Source organism: Calliphora vicina, chromosome 1 (assembly GCF_958450345.1).
Source record: "Calliphora vicina chromosome 1, idCalVici1.1, whole genome shotgun sequence".
Lineage (NCBI taxonomy): Eukaryota > Metazoa > Arthropoda > Insecta > Diptera > Calliphoridae > Calliphora > Calliphora vicina.
The window spans coordinates 107,277,579-107,295,423 of record NC_088780.1 but is presented as its reverse complement, the minus strand read 5'-3'; the positions used below and the strand labels follow the sequence as shown (position 1 = coordinate 107,295,423).

The following is a 17,845-nucleotide window of genomic DNA, read 5'->3' as shown; positions in this document are numbered from 1 at the left end:
TATATTTTTGCCATATTTTCAAAATAAGTTCTTTTATTATTCCTTTACATAATGTAAAAATTTACAGATGCCCGTCCTTGTCCCATTTTATGCTAGAGGTAAAAATAATAAAAAGGGCATGGTTCCAAAAATGTGCTTCATGCATTTTTGAGCAATTTATGCCATGGAATCACACCATTGCACCCAAGAATAAGGTGTATGAAGTTCAAGAGAGGGAACATACACTTTGATGAAAATACATCAAACAAAGATAAGGAAAGGAGCAGAAAGAATCGAATACAGAATGCGTTTCTTAAAAAAATTGGACTAAAAGTAGACTGACCCAAGTACGTATACGGAAACTCAAACGATGGAATCACTTCGAGGAGATTTTTTGAAAATGATGAGGCTGTAACACGAATCACTGGAATAAACAATTAAATCATTTAGAGATTTGGAACGATCTTGAATGTTTTAAACAGCAAGGAAAAAAAAACTGAAAACTGCATCACTTTAGCAGAATTATATTCACAGAAAAATTTACCCCGACAGTTCATAAAATATTGTAGCATGGCAAAGATATAATTGAATATCAGACTTTGAACATTGAAGAGCTTTCTGGAGAAGAACAGGAGTCCCTTAACAAATTTTATAAAAAATATAGATTACTGTACACTTTCAAATCATCAAGGGTGAGACAACATGAGGACCTCTTCAACATTTTAGCAGCATCTTCCGACCCACTTATTTCATCACTGTGGCATGTAAAGTTACGAAAAGAGTTAGAAAATAGTTATAGTTCAGAAATGATTAGTCTTTTAGATATAACATTTTTTATTTAAAAATAAATTAATTTTTTTTTTAAAATATTTTTTGGAATAATTTTAAAACAAACATAAAAAATCAAAAATTTTAAAAAATATTTTATTTTACTTCCCACAAAATTGATTTTTCCACAAATTTCAACTTTGCTAATCCATAAGTAGCCACCTAAAAGGCATAGAACCCTTTTTAAACACTCATTTCATAGACTGATCAATTATCTATCATATGTCGTTTATACCTTTTTTAATTATCTATTTGGTTTAAAAGTTTTGATTCCCCTTAAGGCATCAAACCGAACAACAGAAACACTTTGAGTGCAAAATATCAATTATGAGCCGGAACTAAATATTTATAAAACGTAATTTTAAAATGTTTGCAGGGCCAAATAGTTTTATTTTGTCAAATTTGTCTTATAGTTCTTAGAAGAGACCAAAAGTAACTTACCACTTATCAGAATCTCTCATATTAGGTCAATTCACCTAAAAGGCATAGAACCCTTTTCAAACACTCATTACATAGACTGATCAGTTATCTATCATTTTTAAATTATATCATTTGGTTTAAAAGTTATGTTTTTTGAACCAAAAAAACTCAACTGGAATCGAGAGTATGTCCGACGGTCAATAATGGGGAGATTTATCCGGGCAGGACAAATCTTTTAATTATTATAATACTGCCAATTATTGGGAGTTATATTACTTTTTAAGGTTTTAAATTAGTTAATTTTTGTTGAGCTTTATTCCATTGTGAATTATTTATTACTCCGTTTAGGGGTAAATCGCAGAAGGTGCTAACGCTCGATGAAGCGGTTTTATTAGACATTGTGGTCTTGGACATTGATACTTAGATTTTGGGTAATGTGGAATCAGTGCAGATATTGGGGTCGTGTAGAGCAAAGCGCTTTAATGTCAAATGGCAATTGTCAATGTTTTCGATTTCTCAATAAATTTGATAATTGGCTTCATAAGAATCCTGGATCTATTGTGATGAAGTGAAAGACAGCATAAAATATGCTATGGGTCGCGTTTAGGGTTCGTACGCGGGAATTCCCGGGAATATTTTTTTGTTAATTTTCGGGAAATATTTGTCGGGTATTTTCGGGAATTCCTTCATAAGTTTTTACTATATTCAGTTACTATATTCAGATACGTTTCGAAGGCCAAATTTGTTGCTAACTGAATTATTCTATTATATCCATAGATTTTTTCGGTTCTAACAGATAGTCAGTTGGCAAAGAAGTATTACTATTGAAATAACCGAGTTTTTTTTAACTCAACTCAAGCCACAGCAGAAAAATTTTGTTATTAAGAATGAATCAAATTCCAAGTTTATGCTCTTAATAGAATTATTAAGATGCCTAACATTATATCTTTTAGGGATATTCAATGATCATTATTCATATTTAGAGAAAATAATAACAATAATAGTGGTTCAAATTTGTTTATTTACAATCAGACTTGAACAATTTCTCTAACTACGCATGTTTTGTAGATTTAACATGGTCGAAATTCTTAAGTTTTTTAATTAAACAATAATTATTATTCATTTCATACTGATTAAAACTACGACTGTGACAATACCGATCAAATGCCACTATTAAATCAGAAACCCTTATAATGGCTGGACCAACAACCAAATACAGTTATTTTATACTTCTTTTAAAACCCTGGTAAAATTTATTCGAAAAAATTTTTCTGGTTTAATTTAGTGTTAAAAAATTCCCGGGAATGGAACGATTTTTTAATTTCCTCCCGGGAAAGATAAAAGTCCGGGAAATTAGGAACACTAGTTGCGTTACATAGAGCCTCCCTAACAATATTCTACATAAATATTATACGAAATTCAACGTAAATAAATCTAAATAGTGCCAGAATTCGTAGAAAGTAATTGCTAAAATTAGTTAAAACTCAAAATGTTTGTGAAAGTTTCAGCAAACAAATATTTTTTTATGTTTTTGCACATAATATTAAAAAATTATAATTATTTCCTATATACATAAATATTCTAATATTTTCCTATATAAACTCAAATTAAAATTACACATGACCAAAAGCATGCCTTTGAATTTAATTTATATCCCTTTATAATTCAAAAACTTTAATAAATATCACGTTTTCTTGATTAAATTTGTTTCCTTTTTGGAAAGAAAATCATGGATTTTAAAATTATAAAACGGCTATTTTCTCTGCCATATTGTTCCGTGTTTAACAAAAGCAGTGATTTTTCTTTGTGCAAATTTATACACAAATGATCTGTAGTTCTTTACAAATTTTGGTCAAGCAAAAGTGAGACCCTAAAAGGGCAAAATTATACCGTTTTGTCATAAACATTCATGCATATGTTTGTCTGTATGTATGTGAGTGATTCAGATTTCGTTGTCTGTTCACAATGATGTATGAAAATTTTTCGAAAATAGAATTTAGTGACTCTATGATATGTAATGGGAGTATTGTCTGACATTGTTTTGCAAGTGTGGATGGAGGGGAGATGACTGTTAAATTGGTGATTTTTGAAAAAAGACTTGCCAACAATGACACATAAAAACTGTTAAATGGTGATGAGTCAGAGCATTAAAGGAATTTAATGTGTCCGTGCCTTAAAATAGGGCAGAAGAAGATCTTAGAACATTTTTGTACAAAGTTGGAAATACAATTTTGAATTGAAATTTGAATTACTTAAAAAAGTTCACTCCTTTAAGCTTCCTTTCCTTTGTGTAACAAAACTTAGAAATGCTGAGCGAAAAAAACACAGAACAAAAACTGAAAATAGTAGCACAATGAGGGAAACATTTGAATTTTGACAACGTGAGCAATTTTAAAATGATGTCAAAACATTTTAAAAGGAAACATGTCGTTAAATTCATGTACATGCTTGTATACAAACATACATACATTTTTACACACATATACCAAATGCTTAAATACGAGGAGCGTCACTTCAACATGCTGAAAACATCTTTTGAACTAAAAAGTAACTGTTGCAAACAAACAAACAAGACGAAATGCCACAAATTGATTACACATGTGACGTGTTAATAATGACACTCATGAATGGAATAAACTTCTTTAAAATCCCAAAAATACAACACGGTGACTAAATGTGCAATGTCAACAGTATTTTGAGACGACGTTGTTGACAACGATGGAAAAAAATAGATAGACTGATAGACAGTCAAAAGAAAATGCAATTTGTTTCAATCTGTAATGTGGGAAAAACGTTTAAGGTGAAGTGTGTGATGATTAAAGGTGAACAATTTTAACATTCAAATGGAGTTTTTTGAAGATAGTTACTTTTCGATTAATTAATGTAAAGATTATAATTTGATTTTTCTTTAACAAAAGCACATTATAGGTTTTTGGAAAAAGTTTAAATCAGTTATCCGTAACTGATATGAGTTTCATGTAAATAAATATTATTTATTTTTATTTTACTGCTAACCAGTGCTGTTAGGCCTTTTTTTGGGAAAAATCGTCAAAATTATGAAAAAATCGTCATAAAATCTTCAAGACTTAAAATCATGTTGTATTCATTCAATTAAATTTTTATAAAAATTTTATTTCTTTCAATAAAAAGCATCAATAAAACACTAAAGCATCGAATTTAACAAATATAAATTAACAGTATTTGTTTAAGTACATTAATATTATTCAGTACACTGTTTTTCAAATTAAACTGTATCTCTTAACCATTCCGGTAATGAATTCATTATGAATTAATTTATGACTTAATTCATTTGTTCAAATTTATTGAATTCATTCCTATGAGAATCATTAAAATATTCCTTAATTCAAATCCATTACAAAATAGCTTTAAATATGTTTTGAATGATTACATTTGTCTTCAATTAGATTTTGATTAGATTTGAATTAACACAAATTTTATGATTTTTTTTACAAGTTGATTACATTATGAATTAATTTAACGATTTAAGAATTCTATTTAAATAAAAGCCTTTGAAAGAAGCTAAAGCTCACACTAAATTAATTCGAAGCATCGCTTAAGCCAGTAGCTTAGTTGAATATCAGCGGATTTAGAAAGAAGAATTCTCAGCGGATTTAGAAAGAAGAATCTGAGGCCTATCGAATGGTATATATGCTATTTAAGTTACCTTGAGAAATCTTAATGTATTCCTCAAGCAAAAACATTTTTTTATTGTACTCGACAACACCTACCAGAAAAATAGTTTATTCTTATTTGTATCTACAACAAATTGATTTTAAATTTCAATTGTACATTGAGAAATCTTTAGTTTTACATAAATTTCAAGAAAAACTTCCTCTCTTTTTTATATATTTATTTTAATTTCTAAAATAAAATTTAAGTGGAAAAATTGTCGGCATGTTAGCGAATTTACAAAAGAAATCGTCAAACGTCAAATCACTAAATTTACTCAAAAAAATCGTCAAAATGACGTAAAATCCTAACAAAAAACCTAACCTAACTGCTGCTAACCCCCATTAACACAAAGTCTGTTTTTTAACAATATTCAAAAAAAAAAAAAAATCATAGAATGATTTTTAAAATCAAAAACACATAAATCAGAATCTCTCCTGTCAAAGGCCTACCACAGTTGTCAAAAACATCACCTGTATGTGTAATGATTTGGAGTAAAGACCAAACTCAGTTGTGAAAATCTTAGTGGAGAGAATATGCAGGCTGGCGCATAATGAGCTATACGGTTTGAATTCTACATAACTTTTTTTAATGTTTTTTTTTCAGCATTTTGTGATGAAGACTTGGGGAATTATTTATGAATAACAATACAAATCGAACAACAAACAAAAACCATTGAATTGTATTTTTTAATTGGAAATTTTCATCAACATGGGTGTGTACGAACCCTTTCTGGTGCCGGAAGTCGTGAGAGCGTACAGCATAGTCACAAAACATCAACAAGGAGATGTTCGACACAACTTGGGCTATCACGGCGGTCGCTGCAGAGAATTTTGAGGACAGTATACTTGTTCCCATATAAAGTGCAAGAATTGAAGACGACAGACTATCAGCAACGTCTTGACTATGCCATTAGTGTTCGTGAAAAAGCAGCGAACATATTAAATTTATTCCCAAAACTGACTTTTTCGGCGTCGCTCAGCCCAAACGCCAAAAGGTAGAGACCCTATGTCGATCCCTATGTCGATCCAACAAGAAGGGATGTTTGGATATTTGAAGGTAAAACCGGGTAAATTCGGTAACACATAATATTTAAAATGCATAATTATCTACTTAAATAATTAGAAGGCAGGTGTTTGGTACTTTTTAAAAACTGAATTTTGGTACTTTTTTGCTACATGTATTTTTTAAACCAATAAACAAGGAAATAAAATTCAAATCAAATTATTTACTCATTAAAAAATAACAAATATAAGTTTGGTACTTTTTTGCAAATTCAAACAATTCAAGATAGACATATAAATATTTTGTTATGAAGAAAAAGTATCAAAAAGGGAAAAATTGGGAAAACACATTTTAGATCTGTTCATTTACTTTCCCAGTAAATACTTGCAACGAGAGAATAAAATCAAAAGTAAATGAACTCTTTTCCAGTAATAATTGTTTTATACACACAATTTCCTTATTTTATTCCTTTTAAAATGTATAAATACTAGGGTATTCATTCGACTAATGATCGTTCGATTAATCGAATAATTTCTTACGAATAATTATTCGAACAATTTAAAAATGGCCATTTTCGAATAACGAATAATTCGAACAATTTTATGTAGAATAATCGAATAAAACGAATAAATGTTGATATATATATTACATTGCTTAAAATTTATCATAATTTCAAATTTAAATAAGTAATAATGACTCACAAAAATTGTATTGTTTCTGAAATTCGACAAATAACAAAAGACAAAGGGACTTTCGATCACTGTAGATGAGTGATCCGATAGCTCCTTCTGTAAATATATAAATATTACTGAAAAAGTTACAATTCTAAAAACAAATCTTTCAAAATTTTTAACTTAGGACTTGAACTAATGAAAATAAAAGTTACGGAATAAAATATTTGTTATTTAGCTGGCGAAATATTAAAAGAATCGCAATTAATAATCAAAATTTTAACTTATATTAAAGTGGAGTTGAATGTGATGGAGAAGGTGATTTTGAAACGGTCGTCAAAAGTGATATTGAGGATGACAGTTATAATGATTACATTGAAATAGATGAAGGCCATGATCTTAAAATATATGTATGTATATAAATGATGTTATTAACCGCGTACGTAAGTGTTGCAAAATATTTAATAAATCGAATGATAAACACAAATATTGCATACTAACGTTTCGTTGCAAGAAAAGCATGGAGTTCGTCTTATACATGATTTTGAATATCGTTGAACATCTTTGTCTAACATGGTAATAAACTTTTTGCGTATTTGTAAATGCGTCAATCATGCACTGCCTGACTTCAAATTAGCCACGTTCACTGACAATGATATCAAACTTTGGACAGATTCCCTTTATTGTGTAATTCCCCAAGACCACTTTATTAAGCAAAGATTCGGCAACGTTGGTAGAACTTGATGTATAATACAATTTTTTATAAATAATTTAGAAATAGTGAATATTTAATTTACTAAAGAATTAGTTACTCAATTTAAAACCCGAATTAATGAACGACATAAAAAGTTCTTAATACGTTTATATTGTATTTGAATTCAGGATCATAGCTCCAAAACGGAAACTATATGGTTTGATAGTCAATTGTTTTGTAGAATGTTCAGGAGTTAATATAATCAGAATATTTTTGATGAAAATTGAATGATGGACTATGTTTTCGAATGTTTTTTTAACATTATCAATACTTGAATTGTTAACTTTAAAGTTATTTTTTGTTTATCTTTAACAATAAAATATTAAAAAATCGACATTAAAACTTCATTCTTTACTTTTTTTAAAAAAAAATTAAAATTATTCGAATAATTCGATTATCTTTAAATGTGTGATCGAATTATTCGAACAAGTTAAAATCTCTTATTCGAATTATTCGTTTTATTCGAACAAGAGAAAAAAATCGAATAATTCGAATACCCTAATAAATACTCACATTTTCTTCAATTTTATTGAAAATTCTTTTGTTTTGACATTTTTTCACCAGAAAAATAAAATTTTAAATAAATAAACAATAACACAAAACATATAAAATATAAGCTGCTAACTATTAGGAGTTCAAAATAGAACTTGTAATAGTTTGCAACGAGAGAACACTCTCTAAAATTTATACGCTCTTGATTTTTTCTCTACTTGCAAGTTTTTGAGTTAATGACCGATTTTCCAGTAACAATTGTTACTAACTAGTAACAACTTTTAGTTATTGAACATAGCTTTTATTCGACTCTAACAAGCCAATTTTTTTTTTAAATTGTAAACATTGTTTCCTGCAGTCATATATAAATTAAATAAAATGTTGTTATTTGGAACTGGAGTTTGAAGGTGTAGATTAGGATAAATCCAGGTAAACAGTTTGGTACTTTTTAAAATGTGGATGAAGATTTGAATCATCTACATATATCACAAGTATGGCACTTTCTCTTCTAATGGGACTCTAATACTTAATATTTGAAATTATGAAACTTATCGATACCTAAGTAAATTCATGTGCATCTTAGTGAAGTACTGTTTGATGTATCTGGAAACATGAAATAGAGCATTTTTGACTTTGATTGAAAGTGATTACAAAGTGGGTAATTATTGGTATTTTTTCTTAATTTGTATTTACACTCGAAAAAGAAAGATAAGACTAATGGAAGTTTCGATGTTTTTATTTGACATCATAACTGTTTATAGATTCGATTTTTTTCAGATAATCGAAGACAAATATTTTAAAACTTTCGATGACAAAAGCAACTACTATTAAATGATTAAAATAATTTTTTGTAAAAAAAACTTTCATAGTTTTGCAACGATTGGTTTTCTAATAAATAAATAGGATTACGATTGCAATCAAAAGAAATAATTTTTTTCTCATCCTATATTATAATGAAGTTAAATGTTTTTCTTCAGTTTCTTTAATGTTTATAAATTGTCTGTTTTTTTTTCTCTTGCCCTTTTACAAAATCAATTGATTTATGAAGTGTGTTTTTGATTTGTTTTTAATTTTCAAGTGGCTCTTGCTTTTTGGCGCTGCTATTTCGTTTTCTTTTTTCCTCCATTCAAATGGTTGTTGTTCAACCTCAAATAAACCATTCAGCAAAACAAATGTTTGCAACATTAGTCATGGATGGCATTGCAAATATTTTTTTGTTGTTTTTTTTTTTTCTTTTTCCATTTCCCTTTGTATTATTGTAGTTGTTTGTGTCTCAACAATTATTATTGTTGCCTTTGAAAATGGTTCTTTTTTGCTGGCGGTTCTTGTGCTATGTGGCACTTGAAATTTCAGCACATTTGTTTTGACTGCTGTAATAGTTGATGAGTTGTTGCTGATGATGTTGCTGCTGTTGGTGGTGGTGTTGCTGTTATTGTTGTTTCATGTGGCATTTCAATGGTCAATGGTATTTGCAAACTTTATGGTGAAATTGCAACAGCAACAGCGACTATGTATCCCAATATGTACCCAAAAAATCACTGTCACTTAAAATGTTTAACAAAAAAAATATGAAAAGCATCACTTGAACCGCACACAAAAAATACATTCATACATAAAAGGTTTAAACAACCATTAAAATTCAATTAGAGATACGAACAGCAGTATCAGAGAAATAGTAGATTTGTTTCATAAAAATATCTTAAATAACAAGATTTTTATTTTCGACTGTGCAGAATCTTATATACCCACCAGTATAACAAGGGCACCATACGTACAAAAATTTAATGTTTTTCTCGATTTCGTAAGTTTTATATTTCCTATTTGTAGTGAATGTCAGCGGTAAATTTCACTTTAATTTAGTTATGCATTTAAATGTTATCGGGATCCAAATATTTATAGTGGTCCGAACAAAGTTTTTGTCCAACCTTTCTCCAATATTTTATCCCTTCCAAAAATAGATATTTTTTGTGAGATGATTTCATCGTTAGAGTCAAATCTATTTCCGCCAAGACATTTATTCAGGTTTCGAAACAAGAAATAGTCACTCGGTGATAAATGCGGAGAATAGGGCAGAAACTGCACATGATTAAATCTTTTCGAGCACTCGATTGTGAGCAAACGCGGCAGCCATCTTGTGGAAAACTTTCTCATACCCAAGTGATCATTCAAAATTGAAACCATTGAGCCATGCAAGATGCCTATGATATCCAAAATCTCTCGCATTTTCAATATCCGATCGGCCAACACCATATCTGGTGCTTGTACGGCTACAACAAAATTCGTGCTTTTCCATGCTTAATGAGCACACGAAATTCACATTTTTGTTATGCTATCAATGGCTGTCAAACACAAACTAAATGACGCAGCTTGTTCAAATTTTGACAGGAGTCAATTGACACACGCCTGTTGACAGGTGCAATATTGCCCTTTCAGTTAAGAGCCTGGAAACTAAAAAAATCGCGTTTTAACGTACCTCCCATCTTTTTGTTGGTGGGTGTTAAGACGTAATCCTTAACCAGCGTTCATAATCTAAATAATGAATATTTTTTTTATACAAAATTAATTTTTTTGTTTATATATATATTTAACTCTTAGTTTAAGCTACTTTTACTGTATTACATTGTAATAGAATTACATTAGATTTTGTAGGGAAAAATATTACCCTTGAAGTTCAATCCCTACAAAATATGGTTTTTGAATTTCCGTTTTTCAAGTTAACTTTTTTTTTTGTAAAAAATCTGAAGAGGCAGCACGACGTGCTATGAATAAAAAACTTGTATAATTCGAAAAGTTCCTGACTGATCCTTTTTTTTCTACCATCAAAAGCCGACGGCTATAATCAGGAGGAATTTAAGAAAAAACAATTTCGACGAAATTGAGTATCATTTTTGATATTTCACTTCCATACAAAGGTTCCTGGAAGTGAACATTGGTCCTTCGATACCCTCTAAACCAGCGCTTTGGAGTTTATACTGGTCACATCTTAAAATAATTTTTCAGAATTAATTAAATAATTTAATTATTGAAAGCTAAGTATTATCCCCGTTTTGTACGCAAATTTGCATCTCTGCAATATTATTTAAAACAGCCCTTTATAGAGATGAGTGGAAGAAGAAAGTAAGTACAAACAAAAGTATAATAAAAGGTTGACATAAGCAGTGTGTGTGTATGTGCATTAAAAAATATCACCTCAAAGTTTAGTGGAGAAAATTGTGCATTGAAAAAAATAAGTGGAAAATATTACATAAAATCCAAGTTCAGATTTATAATTGGTTAAATGCTTGTAAATTCCAACATAAGAATATTTATTTTTCCAGTTTAACGGAAGAAATTTGGGTATACACAAAATTAAAACTTCGTGTCGTTCTCTCATGAATGCGTTTTTTTATGCTCTTTGAATATTTAATTTTTTGCACATTTCTTAAGCTCTTTAGTACTAAATAAAGTTATCGTCAGATCGTGTCATCTTTAGTTGGGCATGTAACGAAAGAAGTAAAAGAGAGATATAAAACGAAAAAACAAAGTGACATAAAATAACAAATAATAAACGTGCTGATTTTTATATGAAAATAATACTAAAGAAAAAATAAATTTTTGGAAAAGTTAATGGCCCAATAATTTTAAATTTAAATTAAAAGTTACGAAGCTTTGGGGGAAGAAGAAACATCGAAGATAGTGAATTTTAATGACGCAATCAACCCCTTTAACCCAAGAATATTGTGGAAATTTGGATTTGTTTATGAAACATCATTACATTCGTTAAAGTCTATTTGAACAAAAAATTCCAGCAGACTTAGTTAAGTTGCAGCAAAATTATCAAAGGTAAAGAAAATACATCCTATAAATTTATAAAACACATTCATATATCTGATTGTCAATTTATACCCATTCACATTTTCAACTCCTCATGCACCATCACATTTTTTTAAATATTCTGGTCATTATTTATTATATATATCCAATAACAAGTTAAATTTGAAAGATTAATAATAATTTGGAGTAACGATATATGAATAGATGTAATACATTAAACATTGTCATTACAAAGTATTTCAAATTCCGTATTTTGGTCTGTATCTACAATATAATATAATTTCAAATAATTAAAAGGCTGAGTTGTAAATAATTAGTCGCATCATTTCATAAAATATTGGTAATTAGTTGCTTATATTGTCGTTTATAGGAAAGCTAGACAATTTTCTTGAAATTCATAACATTCTAACTTAACTTTTAAAAGATAGAACTTTCTTTTTATTCTTATTTTTCATCATGAGTATGACGGTTAAATTCATTTTCGCTTCTGATCATTTAGTGTCATTTTGCACTATTTTTGAAAAATGCTCTGATGATCAAACGCTTAATTTATTAGAAGTGAAGCTTCTAGACCTCACTCAGAGGTGGGAGGATTTAGTGTCAGCATATCATGAAGTAATGGTTTCAGATGATGTGGCCGTAACTAAGGAATTTCAAGAGTCGGCCAAAGGAAAATTTGAAAGTTGTGCTGAGTGTTATTATAAATGGAAATCAAAAATACTAGACCAAATAGAGTTGGAAAAAAGAAAAATTGAACCCATCCAGCAACCTACGTCTAATATAGAGCATAGGCAACCACCTCCAAATGTATCATGCATTAAAGTACCACCATGTGATACAGAAGAATTTTACGGTAGTTATGAAGACTGGCCCGTTTTCAAAGATATGTTTACAGCGGTATACATAAACCATCCAAAATTGACTAATGTTCAAAAACTTTATCACTTACGCAATAAAACTCGTGGTCAAGCTGGTACAATTGTTAAAAGATATATGCTTACCGATGAAAATTTTAATTTAGCTTGGGATGCACTCAAGTTAAGGTATGAAAACAAGTGGTTATTAGTAGACAAACAACTACAACTTCTTCTTGGTATCAAAATAGCAAACACAGACTCAGGTGAGGAAATTCAACGAATTCAGACTACAGTTAATGATTGTCTTACGATACTTACTTCGCAGGGAATAAGCATAGATAACTGGGACACAATTCTGATTCATGTTTGTACCTGGAAACTTCCAGAGGATACGCAAGCTCTTTGGCAGCGAGAGATCGCCAAAAACCCCTTTCCTAAATGGGATACAATGAATAGTTTCCTCACTTCAAGATACGAAGTTTTGGAAAGAATGGACAGTATTAGGAATCCGAAAATTCGTACACATTCGCAAGATAATCAAATAAAGTTCAACACCCAATCACAAAATAAAAACAAATTTCATAACAATTCACATCAACTTCGATCACAAACTTACTTTACCGAGAAAAGTGTTCATACAGAAACAAAACAATGCAAAATATGTAAGAAGTCTCATATTTTACGATCTTGTCCACAGTTTAAAGAGTTGAGGGTCCAAGAAAGAATAGATTTTGTGACAAAAAATCAAATCTGTGAAAATTGTTTATCACCACTTCACAAAACATCCCAATGTACAAGTACTTATTTGTGCTTAGTTTGTAGACGCAATCACAACACTCTTCTCCATTCCGATGGTCAATATCAAAATGATAACCCCACCTCCTCCGCGACAAATAGAAGATCACAAGTACATTTAACACAGACTCAATATAATGACAATGAAGCAATATCACATAATTCGGATGATGAAAGTGCTCAAGTACAAACTTATTTTACAGCCAATAAGCCACATACAATATTTCCCACAGCATTAATCACAATCGAACATGAAGGACAAGAATTTATAGTTAGAGCTATGTTAGATTTTTGTTCCTCAGGTTCTTTTATTACTGAAAGGTTACAAGGTAAATTGAATTTGACCTGTACAAATTTCCGTACTAACATTTCGGGAATGGGCGGTAATGTAACAAGTAGTTCAGATAAGTTATGTGTTTTCAAGGTTGTAGAAAAGTCTCACAAAATTGAAATAGATATAGAAGCCGCTGTTCTAAAAAGGCTTACTAAGTTGTTACCTTCGTATCCTATTGAACATGAATACCTCGATGGTCTCAACGATTTAAATTTGGCAGACCCCAATTGTTTCATCCCTTCCCAAATTGATGTAGTACTAGGCGGCGAGATTATCAATAAACTAATTATTGCTGGAAGTATAATCAAAAATATTGGCTCTCTTACAGCATTCAATACTGTATTTGGGTGGATATTAAGTGGTCCAGTAAATTCCGTTAACGCTTATTCTACATGGATTTCTTATGAAAATGAAGAAAGCACAAATGAATTAATAAGAAAATTTTGGGAAGTCGAGGAAGTAAGGGAAGATAAACCACTTTCCGATGATGATAAATATTGTAACGATTTTTTTGAACGAACCACTAGAAGACTGCCAACGGGAAGATTCATGGTCAGATTACCCTTTAGAAAAGATTTTCCTTCCAAACTTACTCTTGGTCCATCTCGATTCATTTCGAAAGCACAATACATACGAATGGAGAAATCATTACAGAAAAACGAAGACTTAAAAACTCAATATACTGCAGTATTAACCGAATACTTGAACTTAGATCATATGGAAAAAGCTTCAAACTTAGAAATCCCACGGAATGGGTGCTACTACTCATTTTATTTGCCCCATCATGCAGTAGTTAAACCCGAAGCCAAGTCCACCAAAGTAAGAGTTGTTTTCAACGCATCTAAGAAAACCAACTCTGGGCTCTCACTTAATGATGTCTTATATACTGGTCCAACATTGCAATCGGACTTGACAATGGTCATACTTAATTGGCGTTTATATCGGTTCGTATTTAACAGCGATATGGAGAAAATGTACCGACAAATTTGGATACACCCCGATGACCGTAAGTTTCAAAAAATTCTTTTCCGAATTTCCGATCAAGAAATAATTGAAGACTTTGCCCTGAAAACTATTACGTTCGGACTAAATTGTGCTCCTTTCCTTGCAATTAAAACTATTCACACATTAGCAAAAAATTGTACCCTTTCGTATCCTTTAGCTTCTGCAATTTTGGAAAAGGAAACCTATGTTGATGATGTGCTCTCAGGTGGTCATAATATGGCTGAAGCAAAGGAGGCACAGTCTCAGCTTATAAATGTTCTTCAATCAGCAGGTATATCATTACGAAAATGGACTGCAAACCATTCCAATTTACTGAAAGACATTCCTGAGAAAGACAGAGTAGATACTAATTTTTTAAAATTTTATGATGCAAGTTCAACCAAAACGCTAGGCATTAAGTGGAACGCAATAAGTGACTCGTTTAGTTACGCAATTACTCCCACTCAGACACCCACTAGTGCTACTAAACGCCAAATCTTATCGAAAGTTGCCACCTTATTTGATCCGGCTGGATGGTTAGCTCCGATTATAATTCAAGCCAAAATGTTACTGCAGCATTTATGGCTCGAAGGAGATAATTGGGACTCTAAGGTTAAACCTTTATCGCTACAAAAATGGATTCAATTCAATGAAAATTTGCCCGACTTGAAGGAGATTCAAATACCAAGATGGCTCAATTATTCCCCTATGAATAAAACCCAGCTTCACGGATTCTGCGACGCTTCTGAAAAGGCTTACTGCGCTGCAATTTTTCTGCGTAATATTGAATCAAATAACCAAGTATCTTCGAAACTTTTAGTAGCAAAAACGAAAGTGGCCCCCCTACAAAAAACTAGTCTACCAAGACTGGAACTTAGCGGAGCAGTTTTACTCTCCAAACTTGTAAAAAATGTTCTCAATAACATGAATTTAAAGTCTGATGAGATAATATTGTGGTCAGACTCCTTAATAGTTCTTTCCTGGTTAGACAAACCACCTCACGTTTGGAAAACTTATGTGGCCAATAGAGTCTCAGAAATTCGACAAAACGTAAACAATGCTACATGGCGCCATGTCCCATCAGCTGAAAACCCTGCTGATTTAGGTACACGAGGTTGTACCCCCAAAGAGCTCAAAAACAATTCCTTGTGGTGGGAAGGTCCTAGATGGTTAATCCAGGAAGAATGTAAATGGCCTGTTATTCAAATATCAAAAGCAATTGCTCCCGAGGCAAGAACAACTGAGTGTTACCTATCACATGAATACACACAATGCCCTTTCAATCAAGTGATAACAAGTTTATCCCCCATAAATAATAATCTTAAATGCTTGTGTACAAACATACAAGACGATATATTAAAAGATTTCTCTTCACTTCCCCGAGCTCTACGAGTTATTGCATATGCCTTTCGTTTCATTCATCGTGGACTATCAAAATATCGGAATACAATTGAAGTGACACAAGGGGAGATAACTACTATGGAGTTAAAATGGATAAAAGATCGTCTTATAAAAATCTCTCAAATTCAGTATTATCCCACAGAATATGCTAGTTTAAAATCCTCCATGAAATTAACAAAAAAAAGCCCACTTCTGTCAGTAACCCCCTTTTTAGATGCATCGAAAATAATGCGCGTAAAAGGTAGACTTAAGAATTCAGAGGACCTTACTTACGATGAACGGCACCCAAAAATAATTTCTCCCAAGTCCAAATTATGTGACTTATCGGTACAATTCATCCACATTTTACTTTTACATGGCGAAAATCAACTGATGCTTTTTAATTTGCGAAGATTATATTTTATACCCAAAGTAAAAAATAAGATTAAATCCTGTATATCTAGATGTAAAATTTGTACAGTCTATAAGAAAAGGGTTCAAAATCAGTTAATGGGAGACCTTCCTTCAGAACGAGTTACATTTGCCCCACCCTTTACACACACTGGGATCGATTTTGCTGGTCCTTTTCATTTAAAAAGTGCCCCTCTTAGAAAATGTCGCACATATAAGGGCTATGTATGCGTTTTCGTATGTTTTGCTACTAGAGCGATACATTTAGAAACCTGTTCAGACCTTTCTACCGAAAGTTTTATGGCAGCCTTTACACGATTTGTTAGCCGAAGAGGATTCCCAAAAGGCGTGTATTCTGACAATGGTAGAAATTTTGTAGGTGCAAACAAACAACTCCTTAAAGACTACAAACAATTCATGGAAATGACCTCAAAGAGTGTTATTAAAATGTATCAAAGTCATGGTATGGAATGGCACTTTATACCCCCAAGTGGTCCCAACTTTGGAGGTATATGGGAGGCAGCCGTAAAAAGTTTTAAACGGCATTTTAAAAAAACAGCGCAAAATACGATTTTTACTTTCGAAGAATTTACAACGCTTTTATGTCGAATAGAAGCCGTATTAAATTCACGCCCAATATCACCAATAAGTGATGATCCATCTCAAATTCTGCCTCTTACACCAGGCCACTTCTTACGAGGAATGCCAATAATGGAAATCCCGGAGCCTGACAAACTGGATCTGCCTTTGCTTAATAGATGGGAAAATGTAAAAATCCTACATCATCGGTTTAGCAGGAAATGGAAAGCAGAATACTTAAGAGAGTTGCAGAAACGAGTAAAATGGAAATATCCTCAAAGAGAGATACAATTAAATGATTTAGTAGTAATTGTAGATGAGACTCTACCTCCAGCAGAATGGCGACTTGGCCGAGTGACTCAAGTCCACATGGGAAGTGATAACCACGTAAGAGTTGTGACTTTAAAAACCCAATGTGGATCTATTACGAGACCTATTTCAAAAATTGTACTACTGCCCAAAGAATAAATCCACAATTATAACCAAAAAAAAATTTTGTATATACATATTCCAAACCCACACATGTACATATGCACACACATTCAATACTTACAAACTGCTTCATATCCACACAACTAAAACTTAATAATTCTCTTCTATTTTCATCGATGTTAAAAAAAAAAAAAAAAATAATAATATGGTTTAACATTTAAATTTCAGTCGCCCTAATCTCCATACATGTCGATTATGTAGAAAACATCATTCTATCCGGTTTTGTGATCGCTTTCTTAATATGTCAGTAAGGAAAAGAAGAGAGGTAGTTAAAGAAAACGGTTACTGCTACAATTGCTTGGCGCTCTCCCATAATGCGGCATTTTGTGACTCCAACAGCTCCTGCAAACGTTGCAAAGGA

The 17,845-nt window shown here is 31.3% G+C and overlaps 1 protein-coding gene across 1 annotated transcript; it reads left to right on the top strand.

Moving 5' to 3' along the window:
* The first annotated feature begins 12,270 nt into the window (after positions 1-12,270).
* Positions 12,271-17,460, top strand: LOC135952017 (uncharacterized). The gene is made up of 2 exons (XM_065501792.1): positions 12,271-15,808; positions 16,817-17,460. Exons 1-2 carry the CDS (start codon positions 12,271-12,273, stop codon positions 17,458-17,460), a joined length of 4,182 nt encoding a protein of 1,393 aa, XP_065357864.1.
* Positions 17,461-17,845: the final 385 nt, after the last annotated feature.